At 39.5% G+C, this 13,014-nt stretch overlaps 1 protein-coding gene across 1 annotated transcript in view; it reads left to right on the top strand.

Annotated features, from left to right (window-relative positions):
- Positions 1 to 13,014, top strand: part of LOC122343293 (protein-methionine sulfoxide oxidase mical3b-like) — a 33,821-nt gene that overhangs the window by 14,804 nt on the left and 6,003 nt on the right. The window contains 11 exon segments of the mRNA XM_043237676.1: positions 339 to 433; positions 1,124 to 1,401; positions 1,484 to 1,713; positions 2,908 to 3,940; positions 3,942 to 4,159; positions 4,234 to 4,322; positions 6,034 to 6,141; positions 6,227 to 6,320; positions 8,975 to 9,025; positions 10,673 to 10,772; positions 10,879 to 10,952. Coding sequence (XP_043093611.1) covers positions 339 to 433; positions 1,124 to 1,401; positions 1,484 to 1,713; positions 2,908 to 3,940; positions 3,942 to 4,159; positions 4,234 to 4,322; positions 6,034 to 6,141; positions 6,227 to 6,320; positions 8,975 to 9,025; positions 10,673 to 10,772; positions 10,879 to 10,952 — 2,370 coding nt within the window.

Consider the following 13,014-nt stretch of genomic DNA (forward strand, 5'->3'; position numbering starts at 1 on the left):
ACCATCGCACAGTCATAAGGTCTGAAATGTGTGTGTGTTGGGACAGGGCTTTTATTGTTGTGCAATAATGACAGTGGGGCAAACACACACACACAAACTGAAGGCCCTCAGAAAAATCCCTTTTAAAACATTTTAAAAAAAAAATAGGAATCAAAACACCAAAAGGTTGTAACTGATAGGGTCGTATAGATCACATGATTCATACACTTCAAGTTTAAAAAAAGAGGCGGCATTCGGATCGACTTAATGCAACAGTATAAATAAGACATTTAGTCCTTGCATCAGCTACTTTTTTATTTTCCTGCTCTCTTATGTCTTCTTTCTTTTGGTTTGTACAGGGAAGTTTTACTGTAAGCACCACTTCAGCTACAGAATGACCAGCGTGGCTCAGAGAAAGAGACCGGCCCTTCCTGTGGCCCCTCGACCTACTCAGGTAACCTCATCAGATCATATGTGCCCGATTTTAGATATATATAAAATAGAGATGTTTATATTTTATCATTATAATGACAAATTTGTGAATACATTTATGTAAAACAGGATTTTTTTTAAATAGTATAACCTTCGCCGTGATTTTTTTTATATATTTATTTATTTAGTGATGTCAAACAATTAATCATAATTAATCACATCCAAAATATATTTTTGTTTACATAATACGTGTGTGAGTACTGAGTATATTTATTATGCGTATATAAATACACAAACATGCATGTATATATTTTAAAAATCTGTTTATATATTACGTATATTTATATAAATAATAGGAATATAAATATATACATGTAAATCAGTTCAAAAAGTTTTTATTTACTTTTATTTATTTTACTTGTGGTAACATGTTATATTAAGGTGTTTTTATTGCACATGCTACATGTACTAATGTACATATACTAATAATGACAATTAATTATCCATAGTTACATGCAAGTAACAAGCAAACTAAGTCAAATCCTATCCTTAATCATATAGTAAGCACAAGTAGTTAAGTAATATTACTCAGTACTCAAATGTATAATTATACTTTAAAAATGATACCTTTAAAATAAAGTGCAAGCTTATTTGTTTATGCATTTATTTATGGCCTTGTTTACATGACTTGTCTGTGTTTCTGTCTCTCAAGGCTCCCCCTGCTCCATCCTCGGCTTCTACGTCTTTGTCCTCTTTAGGATCAGTGGGCACAGCGACCCCACCAGACTCTTGGTCCTCCAGCACCCACCCAGACATTGTATCCAGCCTGGCCAAGAGACTGTGTGGTACACCAGAACGCATTGAGCTGGAGAACTACAAACCCTGCCCAAAACAACAGGACAGCCCACTGCAAGAGGTTCCAGAGGAGACGCTTGCACAGCACAACCTCAGTGCTAGCCTACAGGAGAAAAACACAGAGGAGCAGTCCAGGTATAAAACATGCTCCTCTTATGTTACTAATGTTTACTGGCATGTTTTCCTTGGATAAATCTGTCTCTTTTTTGGCTTTAAGTAGCTCTGAGTCAGACCTAGAGGAGGAGGAGCTTGCCTGGAAGAAGGAGGAGGGGCCGAACATCAGGACCAATGGAGAGAGTGAGTTAGATCTGGGGGAGGAGCTAAAGGAGGAAGAGGGAGATGAGAACCACGAAAAACAAGGAGAGGAGGGGGAGGATGATGAGGAGGAGGAGGAGGAAGAAGGAGAAGTTTCAGAAGAAGAACAAGACAAGGGAGAGTCTAGTGATGGTGGGTGTTTTTGCTCATTTTCTTTAGAAAGGGCTCTTATAACATGGATAAAGTTTATCTTGTCTGACTTTGTAGTTTGTTTATTTAAAAAAAATCATCTTATGATAAGGTATTGTTTGATTTAATGTCTCTCAATATCTGTTTTTTGTTTCATATTTCCACAATATGTTTGTGTGTGTAATTGTATACGAGGTGGATGTTGCCATGCTTGTTTGTATGTTTGTTGTTGTGCATTCTCCATTGAATGTGTGTCTGTTTTGGGGTGTGTTGATGTGTATGTGTAGAGGGTGAGTACTGCCCTTGGGAGAGGAACAGCTCTCAGGGGTGTGGCTTGAGGAAGAGGAGGCTGGGTTTGTTAAAGGTAGCACCGCCCCTGACTGTTGATGGCCTTAATTAACCTCATTTGCATTATTTTAAATTAAAAGATGTTTTTGCAGATTATTTCGTTCGCAGGCTGTGCATGATAAATAGTGTGTTTTAAATGTATGTATATTTTGCAATTGGCTTTTTATAATTTTGGGTTATGCTATGGAAATACTTTGCAGTTGTTTTAGTTTGCCTGTTTTGTATATTTTGCAGATTTTAAGTCACTAACTTAAACAATGTCCTAACCAGGTATGACATGATAAGTTTTCACACAGCAGTTTATTTGCTCACAATGAAAGCAATAATGATGCACAATGTAAACACTTGTTACTAATCACAACACTACATAGTGTAAGATTCACTAAGAGTTCACTAAGGTTTGTCACATCAGAAATAATAAAAAAAGGCAAACTGTGACTATGCCTGGTTAGCACATACTTTTAATCACATTTGCTGTTCATGAAGTATAAAAAAGAAGCTAGCCCACTTTATAGGTGTATATATATAATAATATTTAGCTTGTTTTACTTTACATTAATTGTGCTGTGAATTGTTGAGAATTCCTAGTTCCTGAATATAGTTTTTTAAAAGTGAAAATCCTCCAAAACAAAAAAAAATTGTTCTATAGTTGATACAGTTACCAAAATTGAATCTTTACAGTTTTATCTTTTTCAGGATGCTTCATGTCATTGCTTGTTTAAGAGCAACTGAACGGCTGCACCGCTTTCCCACAAAACTATTTTATTAAGTCGATTCTATAACGTCTCTAGAATTCTTTCTTATTCCAATAATTTTCTTTCCTTATCCTTTTATGCTTTTAAAAACTAGAGTCTTATGAAGAATACAGTGACAACACAGATATAGACACCAGCTCAGTGAGAGACTCCAAACCATGTGACCAACAGGCAGAAGAAGAGTCCGTTTCATTGCAACAGTCATCTACAGAGCCCCGACCATCCTTGAAACCGCCAGAATCAAATCCCACACCTGAGCTGTCGTCAAATCTAGAGAGTCCACCAATCAAGAGGTCAGAGGTTGTAGAGGAGTTCTGGCTGAAGAGTGCTGAGATCAGGAAGAGTTTAGGCCTGGAACCTCTGTCTAGAGAATGTGACCCCAAGCATACAGCAACCCAAACATCTAATGTTAAAGAGAGCTTCTACACCTCAGTCGCCTACATACCGTCCTGCAATACTAGTTTTACCAACCAAACGGCAAGAAACTGTGACTCCAGCACACAAACTCCATCTCAAAGCACGTCCCCGCCTGAACCATCTCACACTATGGATGGCGATACAGGTGTCGCTTTAGAAGACACAATAGGCCGCTGTTCTGTAATCCACAGACTGAGCATCACAGTAGAAGGTTGCGTGATGGGTGACAAGTTGGATTTGGACCTCAACTCCACCTCATTTGGAAATGAAAACGTTTTAAACTCAGACGCAGGTCTTCCTACTCCTCCGTACAGCCCGTCTAATTCCCCTCTTGTCGGCAAGCAATGTCGTGCCCTTCACCATTCTGAACCCATACTGGACCGAGAGGTTATGGTCTTCTCATCGACCTGCCCTACTCCTGTTCCACAGCGAGACTGTTTTAAACCTGAGCTCAATCAAGCTCATAGTCTTCCTCCGGATGAAATTGAGATCCTGTGCGGAAACGAGGCCGAAGGGGCATCCAGACTGCCGGAAAGATCTGGTGTCACAGAGCCCGAAGGCCAGACGGACAACCGTAGGCTGGAATACAGGCGGACGCTTCCTGACCGGTTGGTTGCTCCGCTGCTGGCAGGAGGACCTGAAGTCCGGCTTCGAAGGTCAGAAATGAAACTGTGGGGGGCAGACAACGGCATGGAGGAGAAGGAGAAAAAGCAACTCCCTGTTCTCACCCCGTAAAAGCAGGAAGAGCATGAACGCAGGAGCTGAGGCCCAGCGGGAGCCAGGAAAGCACAAATCCCTCTGGAAGACTGTTTTTTCGGTGTATAAGAAGGACAAAAAGAGGAAAGAGTCTGTGATGGTGGCGGAAACTCTACCTGCTGCAACTAACACAGAGAGCAAGCGGAAAGTGTCAGGAATCAACAGAACATCAGGTGAGATGGATGGATGGATCTATAAATAACCTGTTCCTCATGAACATAACTTTAATGGTGTTTTCACACTCTAGACCTGTGCTTCCGGAAAAATCCCAGTTTCTCTGAAGACACAGACTTGTCCTGCCATGCTCTTCTAGATAGATGTCCTCTCAGAGCTCAGGTAATGTCAAAGTCCTCTCTCCCCTCTCTCTGATCCTAGAGGTGTGAGACCTCCCCAGTCTCACACCTCTAGAATGCAGATGTTAATGTTACTCTGCATATTTTCCAGGGCAACCACTCCAATAGGAATCCATGCAACTGTAAATTTAGCAGCATGGTTTGAAAATGACTTCAGTGTGAGCTGTGTTTGCCACATTGTTGACAATAGACTTAATTCCGCTGGCTTTAGAATTAAATGGGGACTTTTTGCTGTTATGCCTTTAAAGGGATAGTTAGCCATAGACTCCAGGCATGTAAATGTGGTTGCCATGTTGGAATGGTGAACTTGACGTCATTCACAATGCTGTAGGTTCACACAGCACCGTTGAGCCATTCTGTGCAGGACTGTAGCATCTTTCGAATAGTCATTGATTACTATAGTGAATGATGTCAAATCAAGACTGCTACAATATAGTGGACAGCGTACATATTGAGGCCCATAGAAACAGTCACTAATGAGGCATCTATGAATATTTGTCTGTGTAGTTAACCCCAAAATAAAATAAATTCCTTAAATACTCACACTTATGTTAATCCTAACTTTTAAGACCATCTTCAGAACATTAATTAAGATATTTTTGATGAAATCCGAGAACTGGGTTCAAGTGCATCATGAGACTTCTTTAATGATGTCTACTACCTTTCTAAGCCTTGAATGTTGCAGCTGCATTGCTATCTATGCAGGGTCAGTAAACTCTCAGATTTCAACAAAAAGGTCTTAATTTGTGTTACAGAGATGATCGAAGGTCTTACGGGTTTGGAATGACACAAGGATGTGTAATTAATGACTCAATTTTAATTTTTAGGTGAACTAGACCTTTATGTAACAAGCCTTTTCACATGATATGCTTTGTATCAGATGTCCAAGGACTTCAGAGTGATTCATTTTTGTAGCTTTGTTCCAATGAAACTTTGCCAGTTTTAACTTTTCCACTCATCTTCTTTTTGTATAGATTTTTGCCCTTTACGTTTCCGCACGATCCTCTTCAGTCTTCAAATATTGTCAGTCTTTCTGTATACAGCAATAAGGCTCATTGCTTGGCGCTTATACATGACTCATTTATATCTGAGTGTGGAGTTATTGGAGTTATTTAATGCTTTGTGAGTTTTATTATTAAACGTTGGAGGTATTTAATGCCTTTTTCCTGGCTGTTCTTTTAGCTGTGGGAAGAACTGTCAGATATCAAGTCAGACCTTCTGAAAGAAACAATATATGAGGAGGTCCATGAAGGGGATGAGGTATCAATGACAATAAATTGTTTTCCAGATTTTAGATTGTGGAAGCTGAACGTAGGGTGTGGTTAATAGCACATAGACGTGTGTTTGTGCTGTGGTTACATCAAAATACAGAGTATACAGAATATAAATTAATTCAGTTTCTGCCTTTTCTCTCCCGAGTCGCTTTATGTGCCTCATGCATTGGCATTCAAGAGAGCGTATGCGGTTAAGGTAGCATCTTTTTATTTCACATGTGTTGAGCCCCTTTGATCTTTAAACCCATTGGCTAAAGCAGCAACACTCAACATCTTGTTTCTCGATAGAAACATAGCGTTTTGCCAGAGATGCCGACCAAGGCAGCCACCCCAGAGTCGTCATGTCCATCAGAGGTGGTAGGTGTTTGGGTGGTGTTCCCGGACCCTTCCAGCATAAGTTTCTGTACCACGCTGTTTCAGAGAGCGGAAACGGAGGAGGAACTCAACGCCAAGCTAACACGCAGGGTGCAGAGAGCAGCACGGAGACAGGCCAAGCAGGAGGAGCTCCGGAGGCTGCACAGGGCACAGGTGTGTGTGCGTGACGTGTTTTCAAGCATGCTTGTTTATGTGTCTCTTAAAGAATTTGTATTTATATGTGTGCCTGTCATCTCAGATAATCCAGCGTCAGTTGGAGCAGGTGGAGGTCAAGCAGAGGCAGCTGGAGGAGAAGGGTGTAGCTGTGGAGAAAGCACTCAGAGGCGAAGCAGGTATCTGTCGATCTCTTCTCACCATCTTGTGGTGGATGAGCCTCATGAATCAGAGTTTTATAGAAACTTTTAAATTGCTAATTGATTTGTAAGATTCAGAACTGCATTGTGTAAATACAAAAACGTGTATATACAAACCGGATTCCAAAAAGTTGGGACACTATACAAATCGTGAATAAAAACTGAATGCAATGATGTGTAGGTGCCAACTTCTAATATTTTATTCAGAATAGAACATAAATCACGAAACAAAAGTTTAAACTGAGAAAATGTACCATTTTAAGGGAAAAATATATTGATTCAGAATTTCATGGTGTCAACAAATCCCAAAAAGTTGGGACAAGTAGCAATAAGAGGCTGGAAAAAGTAAATTTAAGCATAACGAGGAGCTGGAAGACCAATTAACACTAATTAGGTCAATTGGCAACATGATTGGGTATAAAAAGAGCAGTGTCTCTCAGAAGCCAAGATGGGTAGAGGATCACCAATTCCCACAATGTTGCGCAGAAAGATAGTGGAGCAATATCAGAAAGGTGTTACCCAGCGAAAAATTGCAAAGACTTTGCATCTATCATCATCAACTGTGCATAACATCATCCAAAGATTCAGAGAATCTGGAACAATCTCTGTGAGAAAGGGTCGAGGGCCGTAAAACCATACTGGATGCCCGTGATCTCCGGGCCCTTAAACGACACTGCACCACAAACAGGAATACTACTGTAAAGGAAATCACAGAATGGGCTCAGGAATACTTCCAGAAACCATTGTCAGTGAACACAATCCACCGTGCCATCCGCCGTTGCCAGCTGAAACTCTACAGTGCAAAGAAGAAGCCATTTCTAAGCAAGATCCACAAGCTCAGGCGTTTACACTGGGCCAGGGATCATTTAAAATGGAGTGTGGCGAAATGGAAGACTGTTCTGTGGTCAGACGAGTCACGATTGAAGTTCTTTTTGGAAATCTGGGACGCCATGTCATCCGGACCAAAGAGGACAAGGACAACCCAAGTTGTTATCAACACTCGGTTCAGAAGCCTGCATCTCTGATGGTATGGGGTTGCATGAGTGCGTGTGGCATGGGCAGCTTGCATGTCTGGAAAGGCACCATCAATGCAGAAAAATATATTCAGGTTCTAGAACAACATATGCTCCCATCCAGGCGTCATCTTTTTCAGGGAAGACCCTGCATTTTTCAACAAGATAATGCCAGACCACATTCTGCATCAATCACAGCATCATGGCTGCGTAGGAGGAGGAGGATCGGGTACTGAAATGGCCAGTCTGCAGTCCAGATCTTTCACCTATAGAGAACATTTGGTAAATCATAAAGAGGAAGGTGCGACAAAGAAGGCCCAAGACGATTGAACAGTTAGAGGCCTGTATTAGACAAGAATGGGAGAGCATTCCTATTTCTAAACTTGAGAAACTGGTCTCCTCTGTCCCCAGACGTCTGTTGAGTGTTGTAAAAGAAGGGAGATGCCACACAGCGGTGAAAATGTCCTTGTCCCAACTTTTTTGGGATTTGTTGACACCATGAAATTCTGAATCAACATATTTTTCCCTTAAAATGGTACATTTTCTCAGTTTAAACTTTTGTTCCGTGAGTTATGTTCTATTCTAAATAAAATATTAGAAGTTGGCACCTACACATCATTGCATTCAGTTTTTATTCACGATTTGTATAGTGTCCCAACTTTTTTGGAATCCGGTTTGTACATATTTCCAAAATATATACAGAATGTGTGTGTATCTACACACAATAAACAACCACAGTACACATACTGCACATACAGTATATTATGGAAACAAAAACTTTTGTATTGAATGTGATTAATTGTGATTAATGTTTTGACAGCTCTAATCACACAATATATTTTAAACATTATATTATTTTATTATATTACAATATAACTTTACAACTTTAATATTACTTGTGTACGTTGTTTAATGCAATAATCCTGATCTTAGTCAGTCTCATCAGTAAAAATATTAAAGAAAAATAAAGAAAATAATATTAAATATGTAATTTTGCTTTAAATAATCAAATAAGTATAATCATCTGAATAATACTAAAACGTTGATTGAGAAATTAACCGTGCTAAAAAAGATTAAACTAGCCTAATCTGGTTTGGTAGTTTTAGCTGGTTTCAAATGGTCTTAGATGGTTCAAAACCATCATGGCCCAGCTAATCTAGCTGGTCTTCCAGCCTGACCAGTTATGAAAAGCCCAAAACCATTTTAAAACCAGTCCAAAGGGCTGCAAACCAGTTTAACATATTTTTTTTAACAGAAGGTGGCTTATTTTTATAAAATGTACCTTGCATATAAGTGTATTTTGCGTTTTAACCTTAAACTTTACAAATGTTTTTATTTTGTTAATTTATTCATTTACTTAATGTTTCAGCCGTTCTTGCAATACATATGATGTCCTATGAAATATCATTATCCCTCATTGTTGTATATTGTCACCTCTCATACAGTATATTTGTTTTCAAAGTCTTGCATTTGTCAACAACACATTTCCTTTCATTTTAATGCTACATTCACTGCATTCGCATATTTAGATAAAACAGTGACGGAGCAGTGCAGCGTATTCAGTTCTCATTGAATTCTAATGGTCAGAATCCTCTTGATGTGTCCTTCCTTATGATATAGACTTCTGGGAAGACTCTAGTACATCAAACCTTTTGGACGTACATCTGGGTGGTATGTACGACACATTTGACTTAATGACACTAACAAACACGTTTACCGCCTTACAGCTTCATGGTGTGTTAATGCAGATTAAACAGGCATTTTAGTGGCGTGAAAACAGGCTTTCTGGCTTTATCGTGCCGTGGACCCTGTCCTGTCTGCTTGTGGTTAGTTTTGAGTTTGAATTAAATCTGGACCCTAGTGCTCGCATTAGTTAGTTTGCTTCATCTGCTGGCTATGACTGTATGAGATGAAGTTTCAACAGCTGGTGGAAATACAAATCAATTTTTTGTCGGGAAAGATGGTGGGGTTTTTTTAATCAGCTATTTCCGCTTTTACTTTGGGCTAACCGGTGGCCTACTTTCTGAGACCCATTTCAGCTTCACACCTCACGTTCCTCCATTATTCCCATCCTTGCTTGGTTGCATTCCTGAATCCTTCCTCTCCCTCTGCCTCTTTTTTTTTCCTGCCTGTCTCTGCGGTCTTAGTCGAGCCCTTTCTAGGTTCCCCTCGTAGAAGACCTGTCTATCTCTGTCCTTGCTGTTCCTCAGAAGGTAACACCTCCCCAGTCTCACACCTCTAGTGCGGGTTGTGTAATAGCACTACATTCTAAAGCCTTTTACTTTTCTCTCCTCTCTTCTCTTCCTTCCCCTGCCCTGCTGTACGCAGCCAAAGCTAAAGGGACAGAGCACGATCATTCAGTTTATGTCTGTACAGTCTTTTTTCTTTATGTAGTGCAAGAGCCTCCACTTCACCAGCTAAGTACGTTAGTCTCTCTTGTAATCTCTAATTTTGTTCTGTAACCTTTCACAATGAAGCTGCATGGGCATGGCAGGTTATTGGCTGTCAGTACATCTAAAATGTCATATCCTGTCTTATTTGGGAACTGACACCGCGTGTACGTGTGCTGTTTGTTTTTGTCTGCTTGCACGTTTTGATCAATTTATATACACTACTTTTCAAAAGTTTGGTGTCAGTAAGATTTTTTTCAGCAAGGCATGCATTGGACTGATCTTAAGCAACAGTACAGACGCAAAAGGTCAAAAAATGAAAAAATCTTCCACAGTTTCCATAAAAATATGAAGTAGCACAGCCGTTTTCAACATAATAAATGTTTCTTGAGCACCAAATCAGCAAATTAGAATGATTTCTGAAGAAGCATGACACTAAAAATGGGAATACATTACATTTTAAAATGTATTAAAATAGAAAACTTTTTTTAACTTTAAGCATGTTTCACATTTTTATGTATTTATTCATTATATAAATGCACGCACAGATTTAAGAGGTTCAAAAACATTAAAAGGTCTTAATGACCCCAAACCTTTGAACAGTAGTGCAGTTCATAAGCAGGGTCCAAAGATCACTTTTTGAAGTGTGTGTGTGTGTGTGTGTGTATATATATATATATATATATATATATATATATATATATATATATATATATATATATATATATATATATATATTTCACATGCTTATATTTTATATTATATTTTAATTTCACATTTCAAGCTATCATTCTTATAGTTTAACCATGTTATATTGAGGGGCAAAAGCCAAAGCCAGTTTTTATTTGAATTTTAGCACTGCAAGTGTTCACTTGGACCCTGCTTACAGTCCACACAGTGTCCCATCCTCCTCTTCTGTCTCTCACAGGAATGGGAAAGAAAGATGACCCTAGTTTAATGCATCAGTGGTTTAAGCTGGTGCAGGAGAAGAATGCTCTCGTGCGCTATGAATCCGAGCTCATGATATTGTGAGTATCAACGGTTTAATAGTCATTGTGTGATTGCATCAGGTGTTACGTAAGTGTTCTTCTTCCCGTTGTTTGCTGTGTGCTCATCTGTGCGATTTGTCTTCAGCGCACGTGAACTGGAGCTGGAGGACAGGCAGAGTCGACTACAGCAAGAGCTGAGAGAGCGCATGGCGGTGGAGGTTAGTGTAACAGGCTTTAATAAGAGTTAATTTTAATTTATTTTGTTTGGTGTTGCCTTTGTAATATTTAATGTTTAATGACCAAATTATTTTCGTTGTTTATGGGGACTTTTATTTTGAAACAAAATCAGCTTTTCACAACGCACGGCGCTAAAGAGAGAAGGGAATGGGAGAGTGAACGCTTCATTACGGCTTAAAACTCGTTCACGAAAGAGATGTAACAAGTTTATTTAGCAACCCCCCGAAAAGGCATAAGGTTTGTGTTTTTTATACGCTGTTGATTTAATACAAGTGTTTTTGTCAGCATCGCTGAATATGTCAGGTAATGTTGATATACGTTTTGTATCACTTTGTTCAGCTCTTACGGTGATTTCTGAAGACGAAAGGAACAGAAATAAAAGTCTGGAAACATCAGTAAAAGTTTCGGCCATCATTCGGACGGGGTCCGCTACAGTAAGAGCTTTACCTTCGCTGGTTCAGATCCTCGCCGCACGTGCTGACAGACGGATTCAACGGGACTAAAGGAAAATGGATGACAGTACGTCAGAATCAGCGTGATGGTCTACGGAGCTGCGACTCTGTGCTGTAGTCGGCAAGTTAAGTATGGAAATTGAAACAGAAGAACAAATAAATGGAAGCCTGCTTCAGACAGAGACAGAAAAGGAAAGGGATCTAAATGGTGCGGATAAAGATAAAATTGCTGTAGAACAGTGTCATGTACAAGACAGTGCAGAACTCCCTCGACGTTCCGAACGTACTTGTATGCCTACGGAGAAAATGCTTGCTTATCAGAAAGATGAATGCTGTAAGAAAGAAAAAAGGTTAATAACTTTGTATGAGCAATGGAAGTTAGATGCCCGTAAAGCAAGACAGACCTTAAAAACAGACATAACTGATAAGCAACTGGCTGAAATTGCTGACTCTCTTGAGGATAAAAGGAACTGTATTCTGAAACTTTTCAGTGACATAAGACAATATGTTACACCTGCTGCTGATTTAAGACGTAAAATTGATGCATGTGAAGCTGTGACCAATGATATCATCAAATTTGTGTATGACAGAATGACAACTGTAGATGGCGAGTTTGATGCAGAGAGAAAAAGTTCGTCTAAGTGAACTAAAAGCACATAGTTATGCTCGGTCTATATATGGTTCAACTGCTTCAAAAATGAGTGTCAGCATGCACTCTGGATCTTCTTGTTCTGCAAGCAAACGTGCAGATGCTGCAGCAGAGCTGGCTGCAAAAGAGGTTGAATACAAGATGATGGAAACGGAAAGACAACAAAAGGAGAGAATAAGAACCTTAGAAGAGCAACTCAGAAGAGAGTTAGAAACTCAAAAGTTTGAGCTAGAACGGCTGCAGGTGGAAAAGGATATTGAAGTTGCTCGTGCCAGAGTAAAATCCTATGATGAAGAAATAAAACAAGAGACAAGAAGTGAGTCAACACAGAATAAACAAGAAGAGCAGAGAAACAAAATGTTACATCAGCAAAGCAATGTTGTACAGTCAACACCTCTCAGTGAAGTAACTCATCTTGCTCAAGCAGTTCAGGACAGTATAGCCATTAACAGGTTACCCATACCTGAACCCGCAGTGTTCAGCGGAGACCCAATTCAGTTTGTAAACTGGAAAGCGTCATTTATGTCATTAATAGATAGAAAGGGCATCCCAGCAGCTGATAAACTCTATTATTTAAAAAAGTATGTGAGTGGCTCAGCACACAAATATCTTGAGGGCACCTTTTTTCGAAACGACGAAGAAGCCTATAAAGATGCTTGGGACAAACTAAACCAAAGATACGGCCAACCCTTTGTCATTCAAAGAGCGTTTCGGGATAAACTTTCCAAGTGGCCGAAAATACAATCCAAAGATGCAGAAAGTCTGAGAACATTTGCAGACTTCCTTAATGCCTGTTTGCAAGCCATACCTCATGTTAAAGGTCTGGAAATATTAAACGATTGTGAAGAGAACCAAAAGCTCATACAGAAACTTCCAGATTGGGCAGCTTCCAGATGGAACCGTCAGGTCACTACAGCCCTCATGAATGGAAAGGAGTTTCCAA

This window comes from Puntigrus tetrazona, chromosome 4 (assembly GCF_018831695.1).
Source record: "Puntigrus tetrazona isolate hp1 chromosome 4, ASM1883169v1, whole genome shotgun sequence".
Lineage (NCBI taxonomy): Eukaryota > Metazoa > Chordata > Actinopteri > Cypriniformes > Cyprinidae > Puntigrus > Puntigrus tetrazona.